This window comes from Dreissena polymorpha, chromosome 9 (assembly GCF_020536995.1).
Source record: "Dreissena polymorpha isolate Duluth1 chromosome 9, UMN_Dpol_1.0, whole genome shotgun sequence".
NCBI lineage: Eukaryota > Metazoa > Mollusca > Bivalvia > Myida > Dreissenidae > Dreissena > Dreissena polymorpha.
This window is the reverse complement of record NC_068363.1, coordinates 40,218,259-40,243,659: the sequence shown is the minus strand read 5'-3', so window position 1 is coordinate 40,243,659 and position 25,401 is coordinate 40,218,259. Positions and strand designations below refer to the sequence as shown.

At 33.5% G+C, this 25,401-nt stretch overlaps 1 protein-coding gene across 1 annotated transcript; it reads left to right on the top strand.

Annotated features, from left to right (window-relative positions):
* Positions 1–7,229: 7,229 nt before the first annotated feature.
* On the top strand, positions 7,230–24,402 carry LOC127845099 (low-density lipoprotein receptor-related protein 4-like). The gene is made up of 21 exons (XM_052375797.1): positions 7,230–7,362; positions 11,218–11,692; positions 12,162–12,414; positions 12,521–12,680; positions 13,009–13,119; positions 14,994–15,149; positions 15,275–15,385; positions 16,589–16,751; positions 16,974–17,114; positions 17,343–17,460; positions 17,786–17,930; positions 18,091–18,210; positions 18,582–18,626; positions 19,520–19,712; positions 20,709–20,836; positions 21,565–21,721; positions 22,023–22,141; positions 22,525–22,656; positions 23,074–23,203; positions 23,638–23,797; positions 23,989–24,402. The coding sequence occupies exons 1-21, from the start codon at positions 7,293–7,295 to the stop codon at positions 24,052–24,054; spliced, it is 3,153 nt and encodes a 1,050-aa protein (XP_052231757.1). The 5' UTR covers positions 7,230–7,292; the 3' UTR covers positions 24,055–24,402.
* Positions 24,403–25,401: the final 999 nt, after the last annotated feature.

Here is a 25,401-nt window from a genome sequence, read left to right as displayed (position 1 = left end):
CAGGGCCATTGATAAAGGTAAAGGCAGCTTGGTTCCCGTCCTCTTTCAAATATATCAAGAGGTCCACGGGTACTACTTCCCTGTACCCCTAAATTGATTTTGGTACCCAACATTTTTCGTTCTCATTTTTTTCGTACCCAAAATGTTTGTACCAAAACTTGTTTTCCTACCCACAATTGTCATACCCACATACACAATTGTGGTGATGTAGATAAACTTAAATTGATGCTTTTATTTCTACCCTCTTCAAAAGCATTGTCACACAGTACTGTCAGTACTTTGATTCTTATTTGTCATTATCCTCACGCTCCGAATTGGATCGAGGGATTATGTGGTTATCTTCGCCGTCTGTCCGTCAGTCCATATGTCCTGGCCACTATCTCCTCCTACGCTATTAGCACTAGAACCTTAAAACTTGAAACTGAACTTCTCTTATGACAATACGGTCAATCTCAACTATGCATGGCCCCATTACTAACCCTGGGGCGCCCCGCCTATATAGAACACGCCCACCCAAAATTTTGTTTAACAAAACTTATTCATTTTTTCATTAATTGACTTCAAATTAATACTGAACATCTCTAATGACAAAACGGCCTGTGCCGCGCGACTTTATGTTATGGTTGTAATTGCCCTCGGTAAATCTTGCATCACTCATATATGATGCCTTTTAAATATTAAGCTCGCTAACCACGTCTTGAAGAAAAGCCGACATGTCTTCAACGGTCTGTTGTAGTGATCCATTACACGTTAAGTTGATTACGACAGCCTTCCGTCGCCCTTGTGCTGGAACCCACCGTCTCGGTTTCTGTAATGCCACTTGCTTCCGTCGTTATTACCAAGCCTTTCCTTGATCAATCCTTTCCAATGTCATTGCCTGTTGTTTACAATCTTTCCACCTTACATCCGGAACTACTTGGTCGATAGCGGAAGTAAATTTTGCCGTTGCTGTCTACTTTCTGCGGTGTATACATTTTGTACTTAAAGAAGCCTAGCTTATGTGTTAATTAATTGTGTTAAAAAGTCTTTATAGGTGGCCATTTATAACACTAACATTGGATAACAATTATTCTATAACGATTTTATTTAATGTTAGATTCGAGAAAATAAGTTATATTGTAGCTGTTAAATGTTCTTTGTTGCATGCAGCGCTTTGGTTAATGTTTTAAATGTGTTGCATGTTGTTCGTAGTTTACACGTTAAGGTAGCGCACCTCTAATGGGCACATATCCAAATATAATTTAATTAATTATTTTCCTAATCAGCATCATTTCACTGAACTACATGCAAATTTGTAGGTAGGCTTTCCATGCTTTTTAAAAAAATATACCGATTTTTTCAAAACCACCCTCACGCTCGGCTTTTGTCCAGTTTATTTTTACCCCTGGGGTATATAAAACTTCCATAATTCATTCAAATTTCCAAATATGGACATGCAGTTGGTGTGTTCAGATGCAGTAAAGGTGTTTAAAGTTTAAACAAGATGAAATAAGTATTATTTTACAGACATTTATTTTTTACAAATTTTAATCTATGGAATAGCGCCATGAAATGTAAGTGATTTCAGCCAAGTAAAAATTGGGTCGGTTAAAAACAAAGTGTCATAAAATTCAAAATAGTATCATTTAAGTTATATTTTAAACTTAGTTTTTATAGAAACACTATATAAAGCAAAAATACCAAAAAATAGACAGATTTACCGTTTACTTTTTGAAATAAAAACAAACATGCAACATGCGTCATTCTATTTTCAGCAGTAAATTTATCAATTTAGCCATAACGTTGTTTTAATTTTAAAATTGAAGGATGTGCATACAATTTTCAACATATTCAACAATAAACATAGCTTATGTGCTATATTAAATCAAATTACGTTAGAAAAGAAATAAAACGCGTCGCAAAAAGTATGCGATGTCGGCAGTAATCGAACCTGCGCGGGAAGATCCCAAAAGATTTCTAGTCCATCGCCTTAACCACTCTGCCACGACAACTTCACATCAATGCAACCTTAAATTAGATATCCATTAGTAAACAGGTAAAAAGGCTCGTCGATTTTTGAAGAAATCGCGAAATCGTATATTTCAGATGATAATTGGATCAAAGTCAATATTTAAAGTGAAAATAATGTATTCTAAATGAATAAGTTAAACATATATCAAAATTCGAAGTTTGAAAAAATAAAATGCATCTCTCGGAAATAAGCGATCATTGAAGATCGGCAATGATCGTAAAAATAAATCGCGGGAAATCATTAGAGGTGCGCTACCTTAAATGTGATTTCCATCCGTAAGTTTCTATTTTCGTAGACAAACGGTTCGTATCATTGTGATAAAAGTGAAAATCCTATCACCTTCGTTAAAACCATTTGATAGGTTCCATCTCTAGGCGCTTGTGGAAGTATTTGTGTTACACTGTATAGTAGCCGTATATGTTGTACTTCTCCACCATATATCGGATGCAAAAAATACTGAACTAAAATGGTTAAGTTTCATTGTCGCATGTTGAACGCAATAATCAATGCTGTATGCAACTCCAAATGCATTACATTAGTAAATATATAGCAGTAGAGTTGACTACAGTTCATTATTTGTTAAATGTTCTAAGTTTATTTGTTTAATTTGTTCATTATGAGTCATTCAATGTATAAAGTAGCACCAATAATAAGTACAATAATAATAAATGATTCAAAATGTCGTTATGAAATGTCACAGATTAGTATTTAATGTATGATGTTAAATAAGCTCTTTCGAATAAGTATAAGCGAATATACAGCTGTTGCTTTTCATTTTATAAAATATATGCCTCTAAGTTTCGAGATGGAACTGAGCTTATGACCAAACATTGGTCATCCTTTTATATAAACGTATGGGCAAATGTGCCCTAACAGGGTCATTTAAGGTCAAAATCGGATTTTGAGCAGGCCAGCTGGTCATGAAACCTCAAAATAGCAAAATCGGGATGACCAATTGGCCAGAATTAGAACGCTCAATATGTGCCTCTTTAAACGACGTGTTGAATCCTACTGACACAGTGGTGGAGGTAAGACAAGATGCAGTTATCGCACACGCAGAAATAATCGAGAGGATACTTTGCTTAGTATCTCAGACAGAAAACGCAGACAAACAGCCTGACTGTCCGAATATTCGCCAGATACAGGTTGACAAATGATCAACGGACGGTAAGAAAATAGCGGTTCAAAAGGTCAGTGAGTCTGAAGTGTCAGAACATTTAATACATCTGAATATGAAATAAATAGAAAGTAAGTCTACATGGGAAAAAAACGTGTTATATCCGGTACCCAACCCTAGTGATACCCTTTCGAAATCAAAGTGGCACATAAGGCTTACATAGCTAGTTTAACAATCTATTAACATGAGTGACGCAGAGCCTTTAAGAAAAAGACCAAGACAGGTGCTGTTAGCGTTCTCCGAACAAGAACAAAACGGCCATAGTTGATATACTGTAGCAGGGTGTGATACAGACAAACTCCCATACTCTCAAATGAGACAACTTCAAAACGGCGGTCCATGGGACACATTTGAACCGGATTATATTGTATCATTTCAGAAAACTGAAAGAAGAAATACATATATCCATGTAATAACTAATCAGTTCACAAAGTAGGTTCAATAGTAAGTCGTACCAAGCCAGAAAGCTTAAGAGCGTAAATCGCAACTCCTCAATGAGTTTTTATCTAGATGGGGATGCCTTCAAATATTGACTCAAACCAAGGTACAACATTTGAGAGCGAGATTTTTCAAAACCTCTGCAAATAACTGGAAGTAAGGATAACATGAACAAGCCAAAGAAAGCCTTAGGGTAATAGCCGAACCAAGAGGTTTAATAGATCGCTACTGAAATTGGTCAAGGCGTTCGTCACTCAGGAGCAGGAAGACAGGTATATGAACTGTGTTTTTGGCCGGTGCTAATAGATTCACGCCCAATGAATAAACACAGTTTTCGAAAACAAAAAAAATGTTAGGCTTTAGCCATGAAATACGTTTACCAGCTGACGTGGTGTTCCTATACACAGACAGCGAAGAAGAAGTTGTTGAGTACGCAGTCTACGAAGAAGGTCGGAAATATAAGATGCTGCGTGCGCACGCCATCTCCAGAAAACAATCTAAAAAGGAAGGCAGAACACAAAGTTAGGAGATTTACTACAAAAGAGTTAAATAAAAAATACGAAGTTACCCAAAAACTTGAGAATCAGTTTGAAGCACCTTACTTAGTGATTAAAAGAACATCGGCATACAATTTAACAATATGGCTGCATAATAAGGTATCTATTCAAGTGGTTCACCACAATAAACTTTAACGAAGGCGTTAATCCACCAGTTTCAGCGCGAAAACTTTCCAAGAAATTAACAGGAAATTTTGAATTTCAGTGATGTTTGCACAATAACTGTATAACACACAAATACAAAGCACTTTGAGTTACACTTAACATTTTCCACAGAACCGTATATCCCGTATCGAGTCAGTAACTTACTCGGAATTAACTATAAAGTCATCATTTTTTTGTAGAATAGAATCCGATTCAACATAACAAACAATTTGACACCAAGTTGTTATAATATATATTTTATACACAAAAAGCTTCAAAAACAGCAAAAAACATATTTTACAAATATTAAGCGCAAGTACTCATGACGTCTTTATTAACACATCAAACGTCAAAAATAATATTCTGACATTTCTTATAAAATGTGGGACGTAGAGGTATGATAAACAGAAAAAAAGATTACTGCCTGATATATTAGTGTGTGTCACGTCAACATGAAGTTGTTATATCAGTCAGTATTTGGACATAGAAATCAATTATAAAGCCATAATCTGTGGTAAAATAGAATCCGTTTAACTATACAAACAATTTTATACACATATGTGTTATACATTTTAGATACAAAAAGAGGAAATAAATTATTATACAAAATTAATAATAGGCGAAAGTGCTCATTACGTCATCATTAATACGTCAAACATCAAACGTCATATTCATTCCCTCTAAAAATGCAGCTTCATAGCGATTAGATTTCATAATTTCTTTTGAAATGTGGATGAAGGAGAAGGATAAACAAAAACAAACAGGTAACTTTCCTATCGTTGTATAATATATCATCATCGGCAAGCCACGACGTTCTTTTATTCAAAGCCTCATCTGATATATAAGACAATTATATGGCAATTACTATTTATTCTCTATATAGCAAGCAATATACATGTAAACCTTACCATCACCAGACTTGTGTATTCGTCATGTTTGCATTAATAAAAGCGAATTGTTAATGACGGATGAGTGCAATATTGACATGATGATGACGATGATGATGATGATGATGATGATTTTGATGATGATGTTGATGATGATGATGATGTTAATGATGATGATGATGATGATGATGATGATGATGATGACGACGACGACGACGACGACAACAACGACGACGACGACGACGACAACGACAGCGACGACGATGATGATGATAATGATGATGATGATGATGATGATGATGACGAAGACGACGACGACAATGGTGGTGATGATGATGATGATGATGATGATGATGATGATGATGATGATGATGATGATGATGATGATGATGATGATGATGATGTTGGTGGTGGTGGTGGTGATGATGATGATGATGATGATGATGATGATGATGATGATGATGATGATGATGATGATGATGATGATGATGATGATGATGATGATGATGATGATGATGATGATGATGATGATGATTAACTGCAATCATCTCTTTTTTCTATTTAAGGAGAGCAGAATATGCCAGTATACACATTTATTTACACAAGCCTTTTAAATACAATTAATGAAAGTAGGTTAGTCCTAAGTATACTAATCTTAACGTATAATGGGCCATTTTATTAATATTTTATTATACGTAAAACACTCACATCGAGGAGTTTATCACGATTTTTTTTGGTTAATTCTTAAAACAGAGGAAAACTAACGTAGTGTAAGCTTTTGTTAGTTTATCCTTTAACCAAATGCGATTTATAATATAATATGTTAAAGAAAACAAAAAAATAAGTTACTTGAAAAACACACAAAGAAATTCTAATGAACACTTCATAATTCATTGTTAATTACGGTGGCGTTATGTCGAGTTTAGTTTAGTATTTTTCAATGAAGAGCGCTTGTATTTGTAGCTTCTTCCGGATTGAAACCATTTTATAACAATCAACCATTAATACAAAAAACAGCAGTAATTAACAACACATCCTTATGTACTCACGGAACCAAAGTATCACTTCAGTTAAAGCGTGTTTGTTAACTCTGAACACACCCACATGTTCTGATCTATTTCGCTCCTTGAGAATAAACTTATTTTGTAATTTTTTGGAAGATTAACATTCTGAATTCAAGCTGTTGATTGATAATTCTCAAGTTTATTGATTAGATTCTACGAAAATCAAGCATCATATGTTCAATTAAATACCAGAGCATAAACACTCATAACGCTCGCAATTTGAGGAGCTAAATTTGTTACTGAGTTTGTCATGCTTATCCCTGAATATTTGTTGGTCATTAAAAAAAAACATTTATAAGCATGGTGAAGACATGCATTTTCATGAATGAAATACCTGCTGCACAAACAACACGTTTGAAAACAATCTGATATATAATCGATTTTATGAAAGCCAAGCATGAAAAAGCTTGTTTTTGTTTTTGAGTTTCTTATTGTCATTCATCAGCTCAGTTCACCGCTCATGGACATCTCGCATGCATTAAACGTATCACTAAATCAAACACAAATGCATAGAACTGTTTGTTGTATCAAGTGTAAAATAAACGTAATGACGTATTAGAGTACCTTTTGAGAGGCCATTTAAGCTTACATTTATTTCCCACGTAAGTAGTAGGCAATCGTCTAAATTAAAAGTCCACGCATTTTTAAAGTTAATGTTATAATTTAATCAATAGTTTTACTGACAACTATTTCGTGTTTTAAATTGCATTAAATAAGCCATTATATAAAATTTAATATAAAAAGTATAGCATGTTCGTGTCGATCTACATAACACTCATCAGCAGCTATCTGATGTAAATAAACAATATGAATGAATCTTAACAAATCATTTTTAGTCTGCAGTGTACATTTAAATTGAAGTAGTTTGAGACAGTTTAACACTGGATTGAAGAAATGTAAACGCCAAAAGCAAACCTAGTCACAGTACTATGTATTTCAACTGGTCTATTTCAAAACTTCCGTATTGAGAAGTTGCCGCAAATCACTCGACTGCATGTCGATCGAGCGATCAACATGTTTATCAAAATGTGGACTTTTCGCATTATTGTGACTGTCTGTGTATTTTATAAAGCCGATGTTTCGGGTAAGTACTTTTTTGTTCAAATAATGCATTTATTAAAAAAAACGATGCACAGTTTTGATTGATATCGCTGCATGGATTAAAGAACAGCTCATATACATTTCACCACCCAATAAATCAAAGGTACGAGAAGTTATTAATATAATTTATGTTTATCTTATTATGTTGTTATGTTATGCTGTTTAATGTTAGCATTTTGATATGTTCATTAAAAAATGAAGCGACACAAAGACGTATAAATAAGCGGCGAATAAAGTTGCGTTAATAAGAATAATACCAGAGTCTTCTCCTGTGCCAATGACTGGTGATTTATGTTTTCTAAGCCTTGATAATTTACAAGTCTTTATTAAGCACTTATTACTATTTGTATTTACATCTTAACATAAAAAATATATAATAATAAAGATATGCTTATTGCCATGTTACGAGAATGTTTTCCTCTTACCATGGCTTGTTATTGATTTGTCTTTACCTCGAATTTAATGAACAAATTCACATAATTATTTATAAAAAATACTTATATTTTGTACATTTCAATGTTTCATGTTTTTAATATTTAATACTTAATCACTTGCCATCGGAACGTCGATGATTGATTTCGCAAGGATGCTGTCTGTTATTATTGAAATAACAACAATAGACAATTACGACTGTTCTTACAATCTTCGCGATCTTTTTCATATATTGAATACTATTAATATGTTAAATCACAAAACACAATAAGATGCGCCATCACTTTGATAATACATTTATTTAACTGAATTACCAAAATTTAACAGTAAACAAATCGCCCGCCCGTCCCCGTTAATATTGCCAAGGTCCGACTTTGTCAATAGGGCTTACTTATGAAAACTGAAAAAATAAACATTTGTGATTTTAATTGTGTGTGCAAAACAATCATCAGTCAGTGTTTAATAAGCATATTTTCTTAAGCAAGTCTATTTCGTTAAATTTAACCTATACGATGGTTTAACAAGATTTTTGGCAAATTTAAATCACATAATTACTAACATAAATCAAGGAATATTTCGTAAAATATTTCGTTAAATAAAGTTAACATATACATATATTTAACGAGATACAAAATGCTCGTTTTCATTGTTTGTGTCACAATTTATTCTATGTGAATTTCCCGCGACGATATCCAAACATTTACGAGAAGGCCCTGTGGGGGGAAGCATTTGTCTTCGACCGTGGAGCTATTGTTTGTTATTAATTTACATGCAACTATCTGATAAGCAAGACAAGAATGCACACAAAACAACTGTAGTTATTTACACTGTAGACTCAAGCCAAAACACACAATGCGTTAACAGTTTGGAATACCTGTAAATTTTGATTAACAGGTATACTTTGAAATATTTAAATGGCGATTTGTGTATTTTTGCAATAACAACAACAACAAAAACAAAAAAACATGTATTAGCTGTTACGAATTACAATTGCTTTTAAGCCAAATGCAAAATACATACGTGTGACGACATGGATGATAATAATTATGAAAATTAAGAAATGGTAGAAGTTAACAAAGATTTGACATATGATTTGTACTTTTTACATCAGATTATGACAGTTTCTAATAAAAATAATTAGATAGAGAATACACTGTTCTACATCAAATTCTTAGAAAAATTGTATACATAGATGAATTAATCGGTTTCTAAACTGTTCCTTTAACAATTCGCATGATATATACATTTCGAAAGATTAATTATTTCTTTTTTACTTTGTGTTCTCATTAACAAATCAAACTTATTCAATGTTGGCCATGATTGATAACATGCCTTTAAATATGTTTTTGTGATATCTTTGTATATTGGGCATATTAATAAGAAATGATATTTACTTTCTACGACATTAAGATTACAAAATTAACATGGCCTTTTATCCCGTGCAATATTGTGGTATCGACCTCGTTCTATTTCTAATCTGCGTGATGATAGGCGGAATTGAGTTAGTGCTATTTAAAATTGTTTCATTGTAATCAGGTCCAGATATTATTCTGAATTAAACGTATTCTTGATGCGGCCATATGTATCTAGTCTTGACGAATTATTAATTTCACTGAACCAGTGTTGTTTTTAATGATCAAATAAACGTTGTGTAATTAGATTGTAAGTGTATGTCTGTTCAAATTTTTCTGTCAGGGTTTCTTGTTCAGTCAAAACATAAGTTAAACCTAGCTGCACTAGTATTGATTTAAATTGGTAAGCCCAATTTCTTTTGTTGTACGTTATGTTTTGATTTGCGTCATTGAACAGTAATGTATATGTTATTTGTATGAGACTTTCATTTGAATACAATATTATTTTAGACCAATATTAGAATATGTGTAATTTTCGTATGACAGATAAGGGGTATCGTCCTAATACGCCATATAGCGCTAAAAGATTTGTTGATTTATTGACACATATAATTTATTTTTATGAATAATATCTAATTCTTATCCTGAATCTTGTCCCCAGATTGCAGCAGAAAAGTAAAGAACCGAGGTTACTAATGTATCAAAAAGATTTAATTTTTGTTTAGTTGGGAACTCATATTGTTTTACAATAGATAAAAGTCGATGAAGCGCTCTGTTACCGTGTTCTGATATTGATTTTATTGTTTATACCAGTTTCAGTTTTTAAATAAAGTTATACCCAAGTATTTGAATGATGTGACGATTTCTAATGTTTTGCCATATAGAGTAAAGTAAAAACTTGTTTGTCGGTTACTTTTTTCGAAAATAACCATTTTTGTTTTTCTAATATTGCTTTCCAATTTATATTCATTACAATAGTTTTCAATGTCATTTAACATTGGTTTTGCTGGTGTGGGCGAATTTGAAAATAGGACTAGGAAAGAATTTGATATCGTTGATCGATATGATTCCTTCAATATTAGAACTAATATTTTCAATAATGCCATTAAATAATATCATGAATAGGATGCTTGAGCACGGGTCGCCTTGTTTAACACCAGAGTATGGATTAATGTATTCGGATATTTTATTGTTTAGACTGACGGATGATTTCACTGATGAATACATAGCTTTGGTTGCAGAAACCATTTAAGAGCTTATGTGTGCTGAAATTTACTTTGCCTCGTAATGAACGATTTTTACTGTCATAACATTTAGCATAATCAGTAAAATTGCAATATTATTTTGAATAAAGAAAATGCTGCATTTTTTAAATTATTTTAACAATAATTTCCAATATATGTGATTCATGAGAACTCTAAATAATAATGGACTTGTGAGTGTTAAGCAATAGCTTAAAGTGGATTGATTGATTTTCATATATAAGAGTATATACATTTCATGCTACAAAATGGCATGCTAGTAGAAAGTGAATTAACTTTTCAAAAATCACTAAATAATGATTTGAGTACGTGCCGTTAAAAAGGGGACGTAGGTTTACAATTATAACGCATACATCAAAATTACTTGCAATATTAAGAATGTTAACGTATACGCATACATGTACATTGTATTTTTCTCAAATGTAATTAAAGCTTCATAACTTAATTATAGAGTTCGTATTCGATAAAGGTTATTTCTGCATGCTATGTTATGTAACAACGGGTCATTTAGTACCTTAGCTTTTCACAAATGATGGCGGATTTAACATTCGGGCGACCGAGAAATAGAACAATCTCAAAGTAAAATATGAATGATATCAACTCAAAATAATCGCTTCGTGCAGAGAGTTCAGATGCAAAGCTAAAATACCATTACCATACTTTTGCATTAGAGAAGCGCATAAATATGTCGTGATGACACCGAAAAGATATATTGTACCTTAATAGCTTCAGACCATTCGTTGAATACTCGATGCATGAATTTTAATAATGTTTGTTTAACATATTTTTCAGATGCCTTGTCAGCGGGGTATCTGGTTCTTGGATCAATTACGGGTGGTCCTCCTAGCACACATATTCAAGCACAACCGATTGAGACGAAGGCTGGCAACACATTTTTAGACCCAGCACGTAAACGGGGTATAACGTTCAAAACCTACTCGAAACAACCAATGTCCATTGATGTCGACTACGCTCGAAAACAGATCTACATTTATAACCGCTACACAGCGAATCTTGAAAGGCTTAATTTTTATCCCGAAAACGGTTTCCAAAAAGACATCGCCATTGATTTGCATTCGGGGCTTTCTAGGAGTAATTTAAAGATAGCTTTAGATTGGATTTCAAACAATATTTACTGGACCGATCCTACGTTTAAATGGATCGCATTACAGTCTTTGCGCACTAATGGAACTGATGGACCTTACCGAATCCTGGTTTATGATAACGTCGAGAAGCCTACTGGAATTGCTGTTGATCCCATTCACAAGTTAGTTGCTTAAATGACATTTCGTTGTTGCATGATCTGAACCCAAATGTATTGTTCAAAACAATAATAATAGTTTTCATTTTTTAAGATTTTGTACACGGAAACAGGTAAGTATATAATGTTAGGTATGTCCAATCACTATCATGTATAATTCAACTATAAAAATATTGTTTTCTTTAAGCAGGGTTCAAATCAAAGTAAACCATTTGGTCTAAAATATTCATAATGCTTTTTATTCAATTTCTCAAGGAAAGCTGACATTAATTGGTTTTTGATCAATTAATGTAATTTGTACAGAATTATGTGTTTAATTATAGCGCTATTTTAAATAATTATTTAAACATAATACTATAACATTATGTTGCCCTCTTGCCACTTTGTTATAAAAAGCTTTGTGTCTGTATAATATATATAATTTTCATGTACACTTATAGTTGTTTAAACGCATAAGTTTATATTTACCATCAAGATATTTGTTTTGGAGCGACGTTGGATCATTGCCGAAGATTGAGCGTTCCTCCCTATCCGGAACCGCCCGTATAACTATATTGTATCAGGGCATAGCCTATCCCACAGCCCTTGATGTCGACATTGCATCATCAAAGCTGTACTGGGTTGACTCTATTCGCGACTCGGTGGAGCGATCAAATTTAGATGGAACCGGACGCTCGATTGTCAAAAGAATATCGCACACTTCCATTTCCGATATACAAGTGTTTTTCGTAAGTATATTTGATTGTTGGTTGTGGGTTCAGTTCTTATTCATTATATATTTGCGGTATACATGGCAATCATATTTTCTCTAAAATGAATGTGTGTTTTTTTCAGGACGTTGTGTTTGCAACAGATTTTGATCCAAACTTAGGAGGAAAAGTGCGTCTTTTTAACAAGGATACTGGCGTAGACGACAAAAGCTGGCCTCTTGTTCGATATAACAACTCGCAAATAACATGTGTGGCTTTCTATGCACCAAAACCTACGATAACAGGTTAACCAATGCTTCAATCCCATGAACTGATTTAGGTTAATTGATAAATTGATGTGAATGCATAAGTAAATAAATAGATTATGCTCATGACAAAATTCTCGGTTTACCTTTTATATGATTAGAATTACAGTAAAAACTTAATGCAGCCAACAAACTGTTTACTTCGTCTTAAAATATATTGTTTATATTTTCTAAGCGGCAATAATTAACTTATATTGTAATAGCTCAACATGTTAATTTTTTTATACATTGTAACTTGTTATGTGTAAAATGTATAACATGTAAAATATTGTGTAACTACGTACTCATATGCGTACTTCCTATACAGATCACTGTTCAAACAATCCATGTGAAAGTATTTGTGTGAGCGAAACAACAGGACTCGTGTGTCTGTGTCGTGAAGGATTTACGTTGAATGCGGATGGACGCACGTGTTCAGGTAAGGGCTCCGAGTATATACCGCGTTTTCATTTATCGTTTTTCGTTCGTCAAAACGAAACATGAAAACCAAATATTACCAGTAGTTCATATTCCGATTTTCTAATAACCGAAACCAAAGCTAAATACGAAAACTAATGTGATATTTCATATATTTTGGTTGTTGTTCTAATTATAAAACAAAATTCCCTTTTCATATTTCGTATAAATTTTAATATTTATATACGAAAATCAGTTTTTATACCCCCATTACCATTGGTCATGGGCGCTATATAGAAGTCACTTTGCCGGTCTGTCTGTCTGTATGTCGATCTGTCCGATCTTCACCAAACTTGGTCAGAAGTTGTATCAAGATGTTGTCTAGGTCAAGTTTGAATATGAGTCAAAAACTAGGTCACGGGGTCACTTATTTCGTTTTAAACCGAAAGAGTGTCCGGACCGTAACTATGTCATTTATTGTTAGATTTTAAAATGACTTGGTATATTTGTTCAATATTATGTGACGGTGTGTAATTCGAAAGAAGTACGTCAATATCTCCAAGGTCAAGGTCACATTTGGAGTTCAAAGGTCAAAATGAGTGTCCGGACCATACCTATGTCATTTATCGTTAGAGTTTAAAATGGCTTGGCACATTTGTTCACCATCATGGGACGGTGTGTCATGTCAAAGAAGTACGTCGATATCTCCAAGGTCAAGGTCACACTTGGAGTTCAAAGGTCCAATTTCCCTTAAATGAGATTGTCCGGGCCATAATTTTGTCATTTATTTTAAGACTTTAAAATCATTTTGCACATGTGTTCTATATTATTGAACGGTGTGTCATGCAAAATAATTACGTCGATATCTCCAAGGTCAGACTGAGTTCAAAGGTCAAAAATGGTCATACATGATATTGTTCGGGCCATAACTATGTCGTTCATTGTGAGACTTTAAAATCATTTGGAACATTTGTTCACCATCATTGGACGGTGTGTCTTGCGAAAAAATTACGTCGATATCTCCAAGGTCAAGGTCACACTTTGAGTTCAAAGGTCAAAATGGTCATTAATGAGCTTGTCCAGGTCATAACTATGTCGTTCATTGTGCGATTTTAAAATCATTTGGCACATTTGTTTACCATCATTGGACGGTGTGTCATTCGAAAGAATTACGTCAATATCTCCAAGGTCAATATAGGACTTTGAGTTTAAAGTGTAAAAATGGCCATAAATGATCATGTCCGGGCCATAACTATGTCGTTCATTGTGCGATTTTAAAATCATTTGGCACATTGGTTTACCATCATTGGACGGTGTGTCATGCGAAAGAATTACGTCGATATCTGCAACGTCAAGGTCATACTGTGAGTTCAAAGGTCAATAATAGCCATAAATGATCTGGTCCGGACTATGACTATGTCATTCATTGTGAGATTTTAAAATTACTCGGTACATATGTTCACAATCATTGGACGGTGTGTCTTGCGAAAAGATTACGTCGATATCTCCAACGTCAAGTTCACAATATGTTACAAATGTTACAATTTTTCGCATTACACTGCGCATATTTGCAAAATATTTTTGTTTATTTATTTATTTTTCAAATCAAAATACATTAAAAAGACATTCATTGTAGATTAAAGTCAATTTTGCTTAACAACATTTATACTAGCGCAAAAAAGCATTTAACGCGTTCAGAAAAAGCAAAATCACGTCTACAAATATTGTCAAAATTAGTCGTACTCGTCGTGAACCGTGCAAATCGCTCACATTTATATTCACATTATGTACCTGTTTGTAATCAAATTGATGAAATATAAATATGAAATGTTAAGTAGGCAGTAATATACATGCACTACGAGTCGTGCATGTCTAGATCTCTTTATGGATTTGCAGAGACTACAGGGTCCCTTCATCGCGCCTTAGTCTGGGCTACACTAACCACAATATGTGCTGCTGATGTAAGAGGGATCCATGACGAAGTGAAATACATATCAAAGAACAAAACATGTTTCCCAAATGTTGGGACAAGCATTAATTGGCTTACAGTCGGTATGTTACTTAACGGCTTTATGAAAGTTTCGAAAGTTTTGATGGCTGAATACAATGGTAATGAGCGGTTTTGTAATGATGTATTAAATGTATGATTTATCAACAAAGTTATAAATTTCTTATAGATTCTCACGATCGAGTGGTTATATTTGCGGACGGCAGTGACATCTACAAAATAAAATTAGGTGGGGTTCCCACGAAGCAACGTATTACATCAGCAACAGAAAACGTGACAGGTAATGTTTGCAATATACAACTAAAAAGACCCTAACACTTTAAAATTTGAATTATGCGATACAAGTATCTATGTGTATAAATGTTATGCTTATGTTCTTAAATCAAAATGGTTTGTTTCCACTCGATATATAGATTGCTTATTGAACTTCAATTTTAACTTATATGAAAAACAAAACGCTTCATTGACTCGGATATCTTACCTCAGCTCAAAATCAAAACTCAAATTCATGTGAACGTATGGGCTTCCGTTAATAAATACAGTTTACCTATATAAAAAAATAAAACAACCGTACCTTGAATCGGCGGAACAATAATTGCATGCAGTAACTTTAACATGTTAACAGTTTAAACAACGTTATATTATTTTCCTATTTCCTTCATTAATGGGGAACAATAAGGCATTGCGTTTAATAAATGATACATTATTCGGTTTGCTTCAACAGAAAAATTATAGTTGATCACTTTTACACTTAAACCGACAATGTTTCAAGTTTTAATAGACAGCTGCAATTTGAAAAACAAATGGTACTTGTAACACACTTCAAAGTGTGTTGAACAATGAACTCTAATTATCTGTTTGCAGTTTTCAATAAATTGACATCCGAGTTTTTTATATATTGCAACACGTTGAGGTTTCAATTCCATTGGCCAAATTCTTGGTCGTACCGTCAGAGAGGCGCTGCTTAGAACTATTTACGATTTAAGTAATGTCACAGTGCCCTGCACTGAATACCTATACCAAAATGAGAAATTTAAAAGCAGATGGTCAATAGACCAGCCAGCTCACTTTGCACAATTATGAAAAGCAAATTGAAGGATCGCGGGAGCGAGCCCCGGTCTAGGGGGAATGGTTATGTTGAACGACCATTCTTCCCCTATATATGATTGAGGTAGGGTAGTTAATGTCATAAGTAGGTGCATTTAATACAGGTTAACCTACTAACCCGGGATATGTGTAAGATGGTTAACCTAGTAAAAGTACGGTTGAAGATGGCAAACAAATCAAACTTAGAAACAAGAACACTTTAATAGTAATTGCCTATAAACGTTTTCGTATGTCATTATTGAGTACCCGCGTTACCTTCAACTTTGAGCCGCCCGTTTAATTTTTAGTACATCGACACAATTACTTCAAGTTATGTTCCTTCATTACTTAGTTAATAGTGTAACCATGTAAATAAACAGCTAACAATATCAATCAGGTCTAGCAGTAGACTGGGGAGACAAAAATTTGTACTATTGCCAAGGACAACAATCTGGAACAGGGGAAATAAATATTTTCTCTCAAACAACAACACACACACATACGCTCATCTCCAGCGGGTTGAACAATCCAAAGGCACTGATAATTCTTCCATTGCTAAGGTAAGACACGTAAAAACGCATGCGTCAAAATCGTAATAAAAGTATCGAGTTGATTCATCGGCAGGGAAATCACAATACAATAGGCTCACACAAATAGCAAATCAACTCTTATATATACTCTAGTTACGACATTTTAGTAAGTCAAACAATTTTCACATGCATATAAAGCATTTACGCTTAAAGGATTACGTTTCGATAATTGTGGAGTTGGTACTGTTTTAGTAAAATGATATGGATAGATGGGAGACCAGGAGGATATCAGATCAAACGGGCCAATTTTCATGGATCCGATATTCAGACGGTTGTAAGCTGGATGAACTTGTACGAACCTCGAGACCTTACTGTTGATGCAACAACCAAAAGGTCTATAAACGATAAGTTTTGCTTTATGTATTACGCATGCACTATGGTGGCTGTTAAATAAATGAGATTTCCTAATAAAACATTATTAACACGGAAATGCAATGTTATGTTTGTTTCGTTTATGTAATCTGTCATCGTGATTTAATCTTTATCGGTTTTAATGATTCATTTTAACTTGATCATTTGTCTCGCAATTTCACATAAACAAGTGTATTGTTATATTTACAGACTTTATTTTATTGACGGAAACAGTTTGAAATCAGTGCAGTTAGATGGAACTAAACTGACAGAAGTTGGGCAAATTGCTAACTCAATTTTGCCTCCTCTTAAACTTCATTTATACAAGGTGATTATGAAATGTCTGTTATGCATATTTAAGCGCCCTAATTCACACAATAACGGAATATTAGTCATGTGCATTCATTTTATGAGGGATAATCGTGATAATAATCAAAAGCAGCATATCACAATATAGAAGCGTTTTTTTATTAATAATATTAAACTGTTTTTGCCAAATATGTATCCAACCATTTGTCAGAAATTGTTTCTTTGTATACTTATTCATACGGCTATAGTCATGTCGTTTGCAAAGAATTTTTTTATTGGCGCAAGTCAGTATAAAATGCAATACCGTCGTACTGTCCCTATATAATGCAAGTTTTTATTTCCAGAATCAACTTCTTGTGGCTGACGCAGGCATCAACCTGGATATTCTGTCTCTGACAGATTCAGGAAACACAACGTACACTGTTGTACCGCTTGTAGCAGTTACTGATATAAGTGTTGTTGATATCACCGAACAACCAGAAGAATACGGTAAATGATGTCAGCTTGTATTACTCTTAGTGTTGCACTTGTAAAGTGCACTATATCTAGTGTGTACACTTATATTATAATTACACTTATTGCGTTAAGTATATTTTTTACGAATATAGAAGATATTTATCAAATTTTTACTCATGTGTTTTTTTTAAAGGTCCATGCAAGGCCGAAAATGGAGAATGTGAGCACATCTGTGTCCCGCTTGGTCAAAGCAGAATATGTCAGTGTAGCTTTGGTTTCGTTCTTGATAACAACATGGAAACATGTTCATCAGGTACTTAAAAAAGGAATTCTCCTGTAAATTTTAATGAAGAATATTGTGTTGATTGAGGTTTAGAGGCTATATTTTCCATTATGGTGAACTTGTCCGTTAAGGAGCAAGATGAAATAAATATTAATAATACATGTGAAATGCTGAAAGGTTAGGGAATTGAATGGACTCTCCATTTTAATAAACATGAAACAATTGAAATACTTTGTGAAACAATTGAGGAACAACATCCTGAAGTTCTACATATAGCGAATTTCATTAACGGCTGCTAATAATATTATGAACCCAAATATTATTTTACAGCGTGTATTAGTTTATATCCCAATGGTATGCTAATGTTAAACCACGTGCACCAATTACTCTCTTTATTGCAGAACCAGTGACGGACAATTTTATGTATCTTTCGGATTGGACCCATGGTAAAGTATATCAAATTTCTCTAATAAATAACGCTGTTAACGCCCTTGACAGTCCGTTCGTCGATGACCCTACCGGTGTACTCTACAATTCAATTGCGGGACGAATCATATGGGGTGATAGCACATCTAAATATATTCAGTCTGCAAATGTCAACGGTACAGGATATTCAGTGGTATTTGATGTCGGTAAGTACATTCCTGTAACACATACAAATAGCTGTATTGCTATTTGATTACTATACAAATTCAGTTTGCATCACTGTTGCTTCTGCAATAGCGTTTATATCATTTATATTTCAGATTATAATCATGACTTCATTGAAATATTTAATACAATACGGGCCCTCGAACCATTATCTTATTTAAGATGAATTATTTGAATTATACTTTGCAGAAAAAAAATCGCCTACCGTTTAGTATCGCACAATCGACACCAATCATGTATTGTTCTCTCCATATAGTTTATCTGTTGAGAGAACGAAGTTTCCTCCAACTTACTCTTTCCAATATGGTGTTTGAGATGGTTGTTAAATTAATTGGTTATTCATGTAATTGTCTGCAATTATTTGCTAATTATATATTTCCTCATTTGTGGAACTCAGTTATTGATTTGAATAGCACAACTGGTTAACGTTTTTTACAAATGTACGATGTCATTTACAGTAGCAGATGTGTAGCTTTTTTATCCAATTATTAATAATGGTATTCATTAATCGATTTTCTGAGTATAGAATGCCGTTATAAATACAGTTCTTTTGGAATTAAATATTGCCGTTTGTTATCTTCCTGCAATTGTTTGTGTTGCAACAATAGAATCAGCCATCACATTTCATGAAACCGTTTTCGCGTCTTATTGTTTAACTACATTGTGTCTATCCATTACTTATTAACAGGGGCTTATCGCGCACATCCCGAAAGGCTGGTACTTGACTACAGTACGGGGAACATTTATTACACTGCTGTAGGATCAAGTCTGTTGCCGTCAGGTTTCACTGGAATAGGAGTTGTGTCCCCCAATGGTATCCATAGACGATTGATATCGGAAGGTGTTGAACCGAGGGCGATTGCCATTGATCCTGTTATGGGGTAATACAACGTATACAAAAATGTCTCGACAAAAGGAAATCAGTAAAACATTAAATAATAAGTCATTATTACGATGTTTCTTAGAATATACACAAATATTGCAATTCTTTATAAATTGTCAGGAAAAACATGTAAGACAGGTGACGTATGAGCGATATAGGAAAATGCAAACACAATGACATATAACACAAATGTATTAAAGATAGGTTCATCGCCTAATAAACAGTCAAGTCAAAGAATTGGTAAATAAACCGGTAGAAAGGCAGTACAATCTAACACAAATCAAAGTCAAGTACACAATTAATCGAAAAACACACAGACGTTCAAAACAACTGATCTCATAGAAAGTTTTGTAATGAGAACTACACAGCACTAGAGGAGAATAAATAGTCGTTTAAATGCATTGAATTATTAAAAACCAAGAGCTACATAATGTAAACTCCCTAAATCACGATTGAATAAACAAAGTATCAGATACATTTTCTCATACTAACACAATTAAAGAAATGGACTGCGTATTGTTAAGATACCAGATCATTTGATGCATCGCAGGAAGAAATCCTACATGGAGATGTTAAATGCCGGATTACAGAGTTCTGATTTATACACTATACTAGATTGATACCTTTGTTTTGGTGAACAATACATGTTTACGTGTTAGGTGTACTCGTACTTATAGGTTAAATCTTCAGCTTAATGTATGACATTTACCTTGTCTTATACAATGTTGTCTTCATATATTTAAGTTTTTTAGAAAACTAATCTTACAAAGCCAAACATGATTTATAAGAATTTACTACTTAGAATCAAACTTCTAGATGTAAGGCATGATTCAGTTTTTAAGGATGATATAAATTGTATTGTGTTTGCTATTTTAAACATAAAACTACGTTTAATTATAATTGCAATGAGTGTGTGTTTTTTATATATCACTGGTTCTGATTGGATTAATTGTAAAAACTACTATTTACTAATTGTTTTATCTTCTCCCATTAGATTTCTGTTTTGGACTGACAAGGGTACAAAACCTGCAGTATTGAAGCGCGCCCATACAGACGGCACCAATATTGTAACACTGTATACTGCAATGGTATTTCCGAACGGGATCGCTATTGACACATCGTGTATGGCATTGCATTTTACGTTTTATGTTTACCCATCACAATTAAAAATGTGAATTTAAACGTTAAGCTATGTAATAATTTTGCTTAAATTATTTTATTTCATGTTTAGAGAAAAACATTTACTTTCTTGGGTTAATGAAACACAATTATTTTTTTTAATTCCGCACGTCTTAAGTTGTGTTAAATGCATTTACATTTCATTAAAATAAAACGTACACCTGTTTATCATCAGTCGTCATTTTATGCAGAAGTATGGACATTAACTTCTGGTAATACATAATTGGTCTTTCCTATTACATTGAACAACTGGATTACAAGAGACATAAATAATTAACACTCTCTATGTTAATATGAATCACACATGTTAAATAAACCATAGCTTAAGGGATTTTCAAGGTATTTCAACAAATGACATGCATACTTTAAGAATAAATTACATAGCATTAACATTGTTCTTTATGGATGAATGACAAAATATATCATACATTGTAAAGTCGACGTACTTAATTGGTATTGGCTTTCGGATCACATACTAATACGGAAATAAATATGCATTACATTTGATTGTGATCCTTGAAATATCTTATTGGTTGCATAGTTTTTATAAATGGAACGATACTATGTTTGGGAAAATATCTAAAACAGAAAAGGTCTCTTTAGTAAAAATATTTCAAACAAAATGATTATTTCATTCGGAATCTTTGTTTTAAATTAATTGTCGTTTTCAGCGAGCGTATTGTACGTTACCGATGGCAATAGAGACATAATCTACCGCTGTGGATATGAGGCAAACACGTGTGTTCAATACTTTAGCGACATTGGAGCTATTCTCATGGACATTCAACTCCTCGGCAACTATTTGTATTACACTGCTTGGAATAAAATGTAGGAATATTTCGCATATGCAATGTTACTAAGTACTTGTTGAAATACTTCATCTAACGACGTGTGTCATTTCTTTGCACATTCTTTTGTATATACTCATATTAAATTTATCGACTATAACACTAAGTTAGCAAAATGATAACAATAACACTCTTCAGATAATTTTTATTGTATTTATTAACCTGTTACTTATACACTACTAATCAATGACAATTATCTTTGCTACAGTACACTTTAATTGAAATGGCATGTAACTATATACTCGCTTTGTAAAAAGAGTATTTCATTCATATGTTTTCAGGTACATAACTAAATTGCACAAAACAAACACAAATGACACCGTTCAGTTCGCCAACAATGCAAAATTCGGCAGATTGAATTCTATTTCTTTGTACTCTGCGGCTTTACTTCCATCAAATAGTAAGATTATTTAAAATATTGGTTGAACATACACAATGTCATCAATTGGTTTCAATGAAAAAAAAGAATTTTTCGTTTATTCCATTGTTTTTATTTTCCCAATATGAACTGATGTACATCTAGCAGTGTCAAGATATGTTTATATTTTTAATTCGTACTATAAGACTGTCCTTATACTCGTAAATGATGAATCAAACGTGTTTTGGTCCCCATTGTATTACCTAGTTCGCCATATGTCATCAATGTTTAACGAATTAGCGATGATGCGCATTTGTTTGCCATTCCATTGTTATGTATGGATAGAGGCTTTACTCAATTCTATGATAAACTGTGACAACGTAAATTATTTCTGTAAATAGCTTAACCTCAAATTACAATTCTAGTCCAGTCCCGATGCACCACTAACAATGGAAGAGGAAACTGTAGCACGTTATGTCACCCAACTCCGAAGGGCTTCAGCTGTGGATGCCCTGACGGAGAGCAAATGCTTTCGGATGGAAAAACATGCCCTAGTGGTATGAATATAGAGCTAACATTAAAACATATTATCGAAACTTTAAAGAAGCACACTACATACGAACGGCATGACACAAATAATCGCATTGCTTAACTCAGCACATACAAATATTTGGTATGTAGTGTAATAGTTGCCTTATTTATGTTTAATAGTCTTGCTTTCTCGGCAAAGTTTCAAACTAGATCAATCACCTTTTCCTAAAATATTGTACGTCATTGACACCTAGATAAGTAGGTTTATTGGCAATCCAACATACTGTTTAATAGTGCGATATTTATCATAAGTTTATGGTCTTAAAAAGCCCATATTTAATCCACCATACCATATTGGAACATACAATTATATGTTTAGTTTTATGCTTTCAAGGAATTTGTTTGCGTTTATGCCATAACATCAACCTTATCATCCACATCAGCAACACCTTTGGACCACAAAAGCAACGATGAGAAAACTTCCTCTACCCAAATCGTTTACATTGGAACCGGTGTTGGTGGAACAATAACTATTGTCATTATTGTTGTCGCCATCATCTTCGTATACAGAAAGTATGCAAACCGATAAATGTCAGAATTTCGTACACCAGTTTATCTTACGTATTTTAACGTGTTAGCTACTATAACTCAAATAAGAGTTAAATGTATGTAAATAATCATATAACTCGTAACAAATCATACATGCAATGTATGTCTCAATAGAAACAAGTTTACCATAAAACTGTGTGTGTATTTCTTTTGGCTTAAACAAGGGTAATGTCAGCGGATAATGTGAATGAGAGAAACATATACAATGAAACAGACTGCTGATTTTCCATATATTCAGCTAAAATACAGTTGTAACTGCATTTTTATAAATATTTGTTTTCATTATTGAAAAGATTATGAATTTTTTCTAACAAGCAACTTTAACAAATGAATTTTAAAGTATACGTTTATTATCTGAAATCCAGATATAGTTTAGAAATCGATGTTACAATGTATAGATACGGAAGGAAGACAAAAACTGTTGCAAGACACGTACACAATCTCCCCAGTGGCCAGGCATTATATGAAAATGCTGCTGTAATCCTACAAACTAAAGGCGACATCTGCAAAAAACCAGTGGCGGTGGCGGAAAATCCCGAAGGCGTAGCTCGCTTCCATGTAGGCAGGACATCTTATTTCTAAAATAATAAAATAAAATGGACTTTTAGAATATATTACCGATTGTATTTTGGAACTTTAAATTTGATAATGTTCAGAAAACCTTGAATATGAATATTGACTTAATATGTTCCTTTGAGTGTGCCATGTATTGAAAATGTTTCGTATGAATAGTTTTTAAACTTTTGCAGAAAAATGAAAACAAATACAATGCACGGAGAAGCGAAAACCATATCTACGACGAGATCGATGACTGACCAACCACTGATGCACCTCCCCCCACCTTCTGATTGGCGACACATGTATCACAGATGCAGTGAAATATCTTTTGTGCATTGAACACAATCGGAATGGGTTAGCTCAGTTATTGATTAGTCTTACTAATTCTTTGACAATGTCAGAACTAGCCAGCAAAGACAAGTGTTGAATATACACATGTTAGCTTCAGTTATTGACATTGACGCAATATGTATTCATTTGTTTGCATAACATATCGTCTTACAGTCTATGCTTTACCATCATACTTTTTTAAACAATTAACGATCAAATATGTTATTATATGTTTGTTGAACACTTATATATTTGTATAATTCACTCATATGGTTTAAAGGCTTTCGCAGTTATACAGTTAGTAAATTATAACTCAACACACGTTAATTATTCAGTATATCGATTCCATATTTGTATATGAAGTAGTATTTAAAGAACGTATATGTTGTGTATTTCTACAATACTTATATTTAAATTTTAATAATCCCTTAGTGCGGGTAATGCTTTGATTATTATACCTGTATTTTAATATGTATTATAACCCGTTCAAAATAAACTTACTTAAAGTCACACAAATACTCTAAATATTCTTAAACTAAAGTTAACCAAAAAATTATCAGTGTTACCAGCACATAAAAAGCCACAATTTCAACGCTTGATGTTGTATGGTAAAAAAGATTTAACTGATCGCTGTTTTCTTTATTTTGCAACAATATGAGTCATGTGAATTTCCCGTCACGAAATCCGAACATTTACGAACGAACGCGAGACTGGTTTCGGGCAGCGTCGGAAGAGCGATGCATTCATGAGGATATCGTCGTGCTTCCGACGCTACTCGAAGCCAATCTCGCGTCCGCTCGTAAATGATCCAATATCGGCGCCGGAAATTCACATGGAATATATTGTAAAAAACACACACACACAAACGTAGCATTTTGTATTGCGCTAACTCTTTGTTTACGGACCGGATCTCGCATTTAAATGTTGGCTGTTGCTTTAAGGAACACTGATTGTTCATGTGTAAACTTTATTGTTTCGAAATATTGTGCGAATTATTTGATGATGTTGAGTGTTAGTCGGTTTTTAAGTAATGGTAATTATATGCCCCTCTTTCAACAAGACAATATATAGCAGTCCCGCTGTCCGTCGGTGCCTCTGCGTTCCCACCCAACTATCAGAATGTACTTTAGAATTTTTCTAACGTGTCCCAAATGTAAACCAACACACATGTCGCGTGTAAAATCAGTCTCTCTCCATCAAAGGTCAATGTTACACTATGAGGAAAATTGTCAAAGTTTGCAATAAAACTGAAAAACATAAAAGTCCTGTCTCAG

Excerpts from the sequence above, each read along its gene's own strand:
- LOC127845099 (XM_052375797.1), top strand. The coding sequence starts at position 7,293 with ATGTTTATCAAAATGTGGACTTTTCGCATTATTGTGACTGTCTGTGTA. Across the intron at positions 7,363-11,217 it reads TTATAAAGCCGATGTTTCGG|ATGCCTTGTCAGCGGGGTAT; the intron begins GTAAGTACTTTT and ends CATATTTTTCAG. Across the intron at positions 13,120-14,993 it reads GGATGGACGCACGTGTTCAG|AGACTACAGGGTCCCTTCAT; the intron begins GTAAGGGCTCCG and ends ATGGATTTGCAG.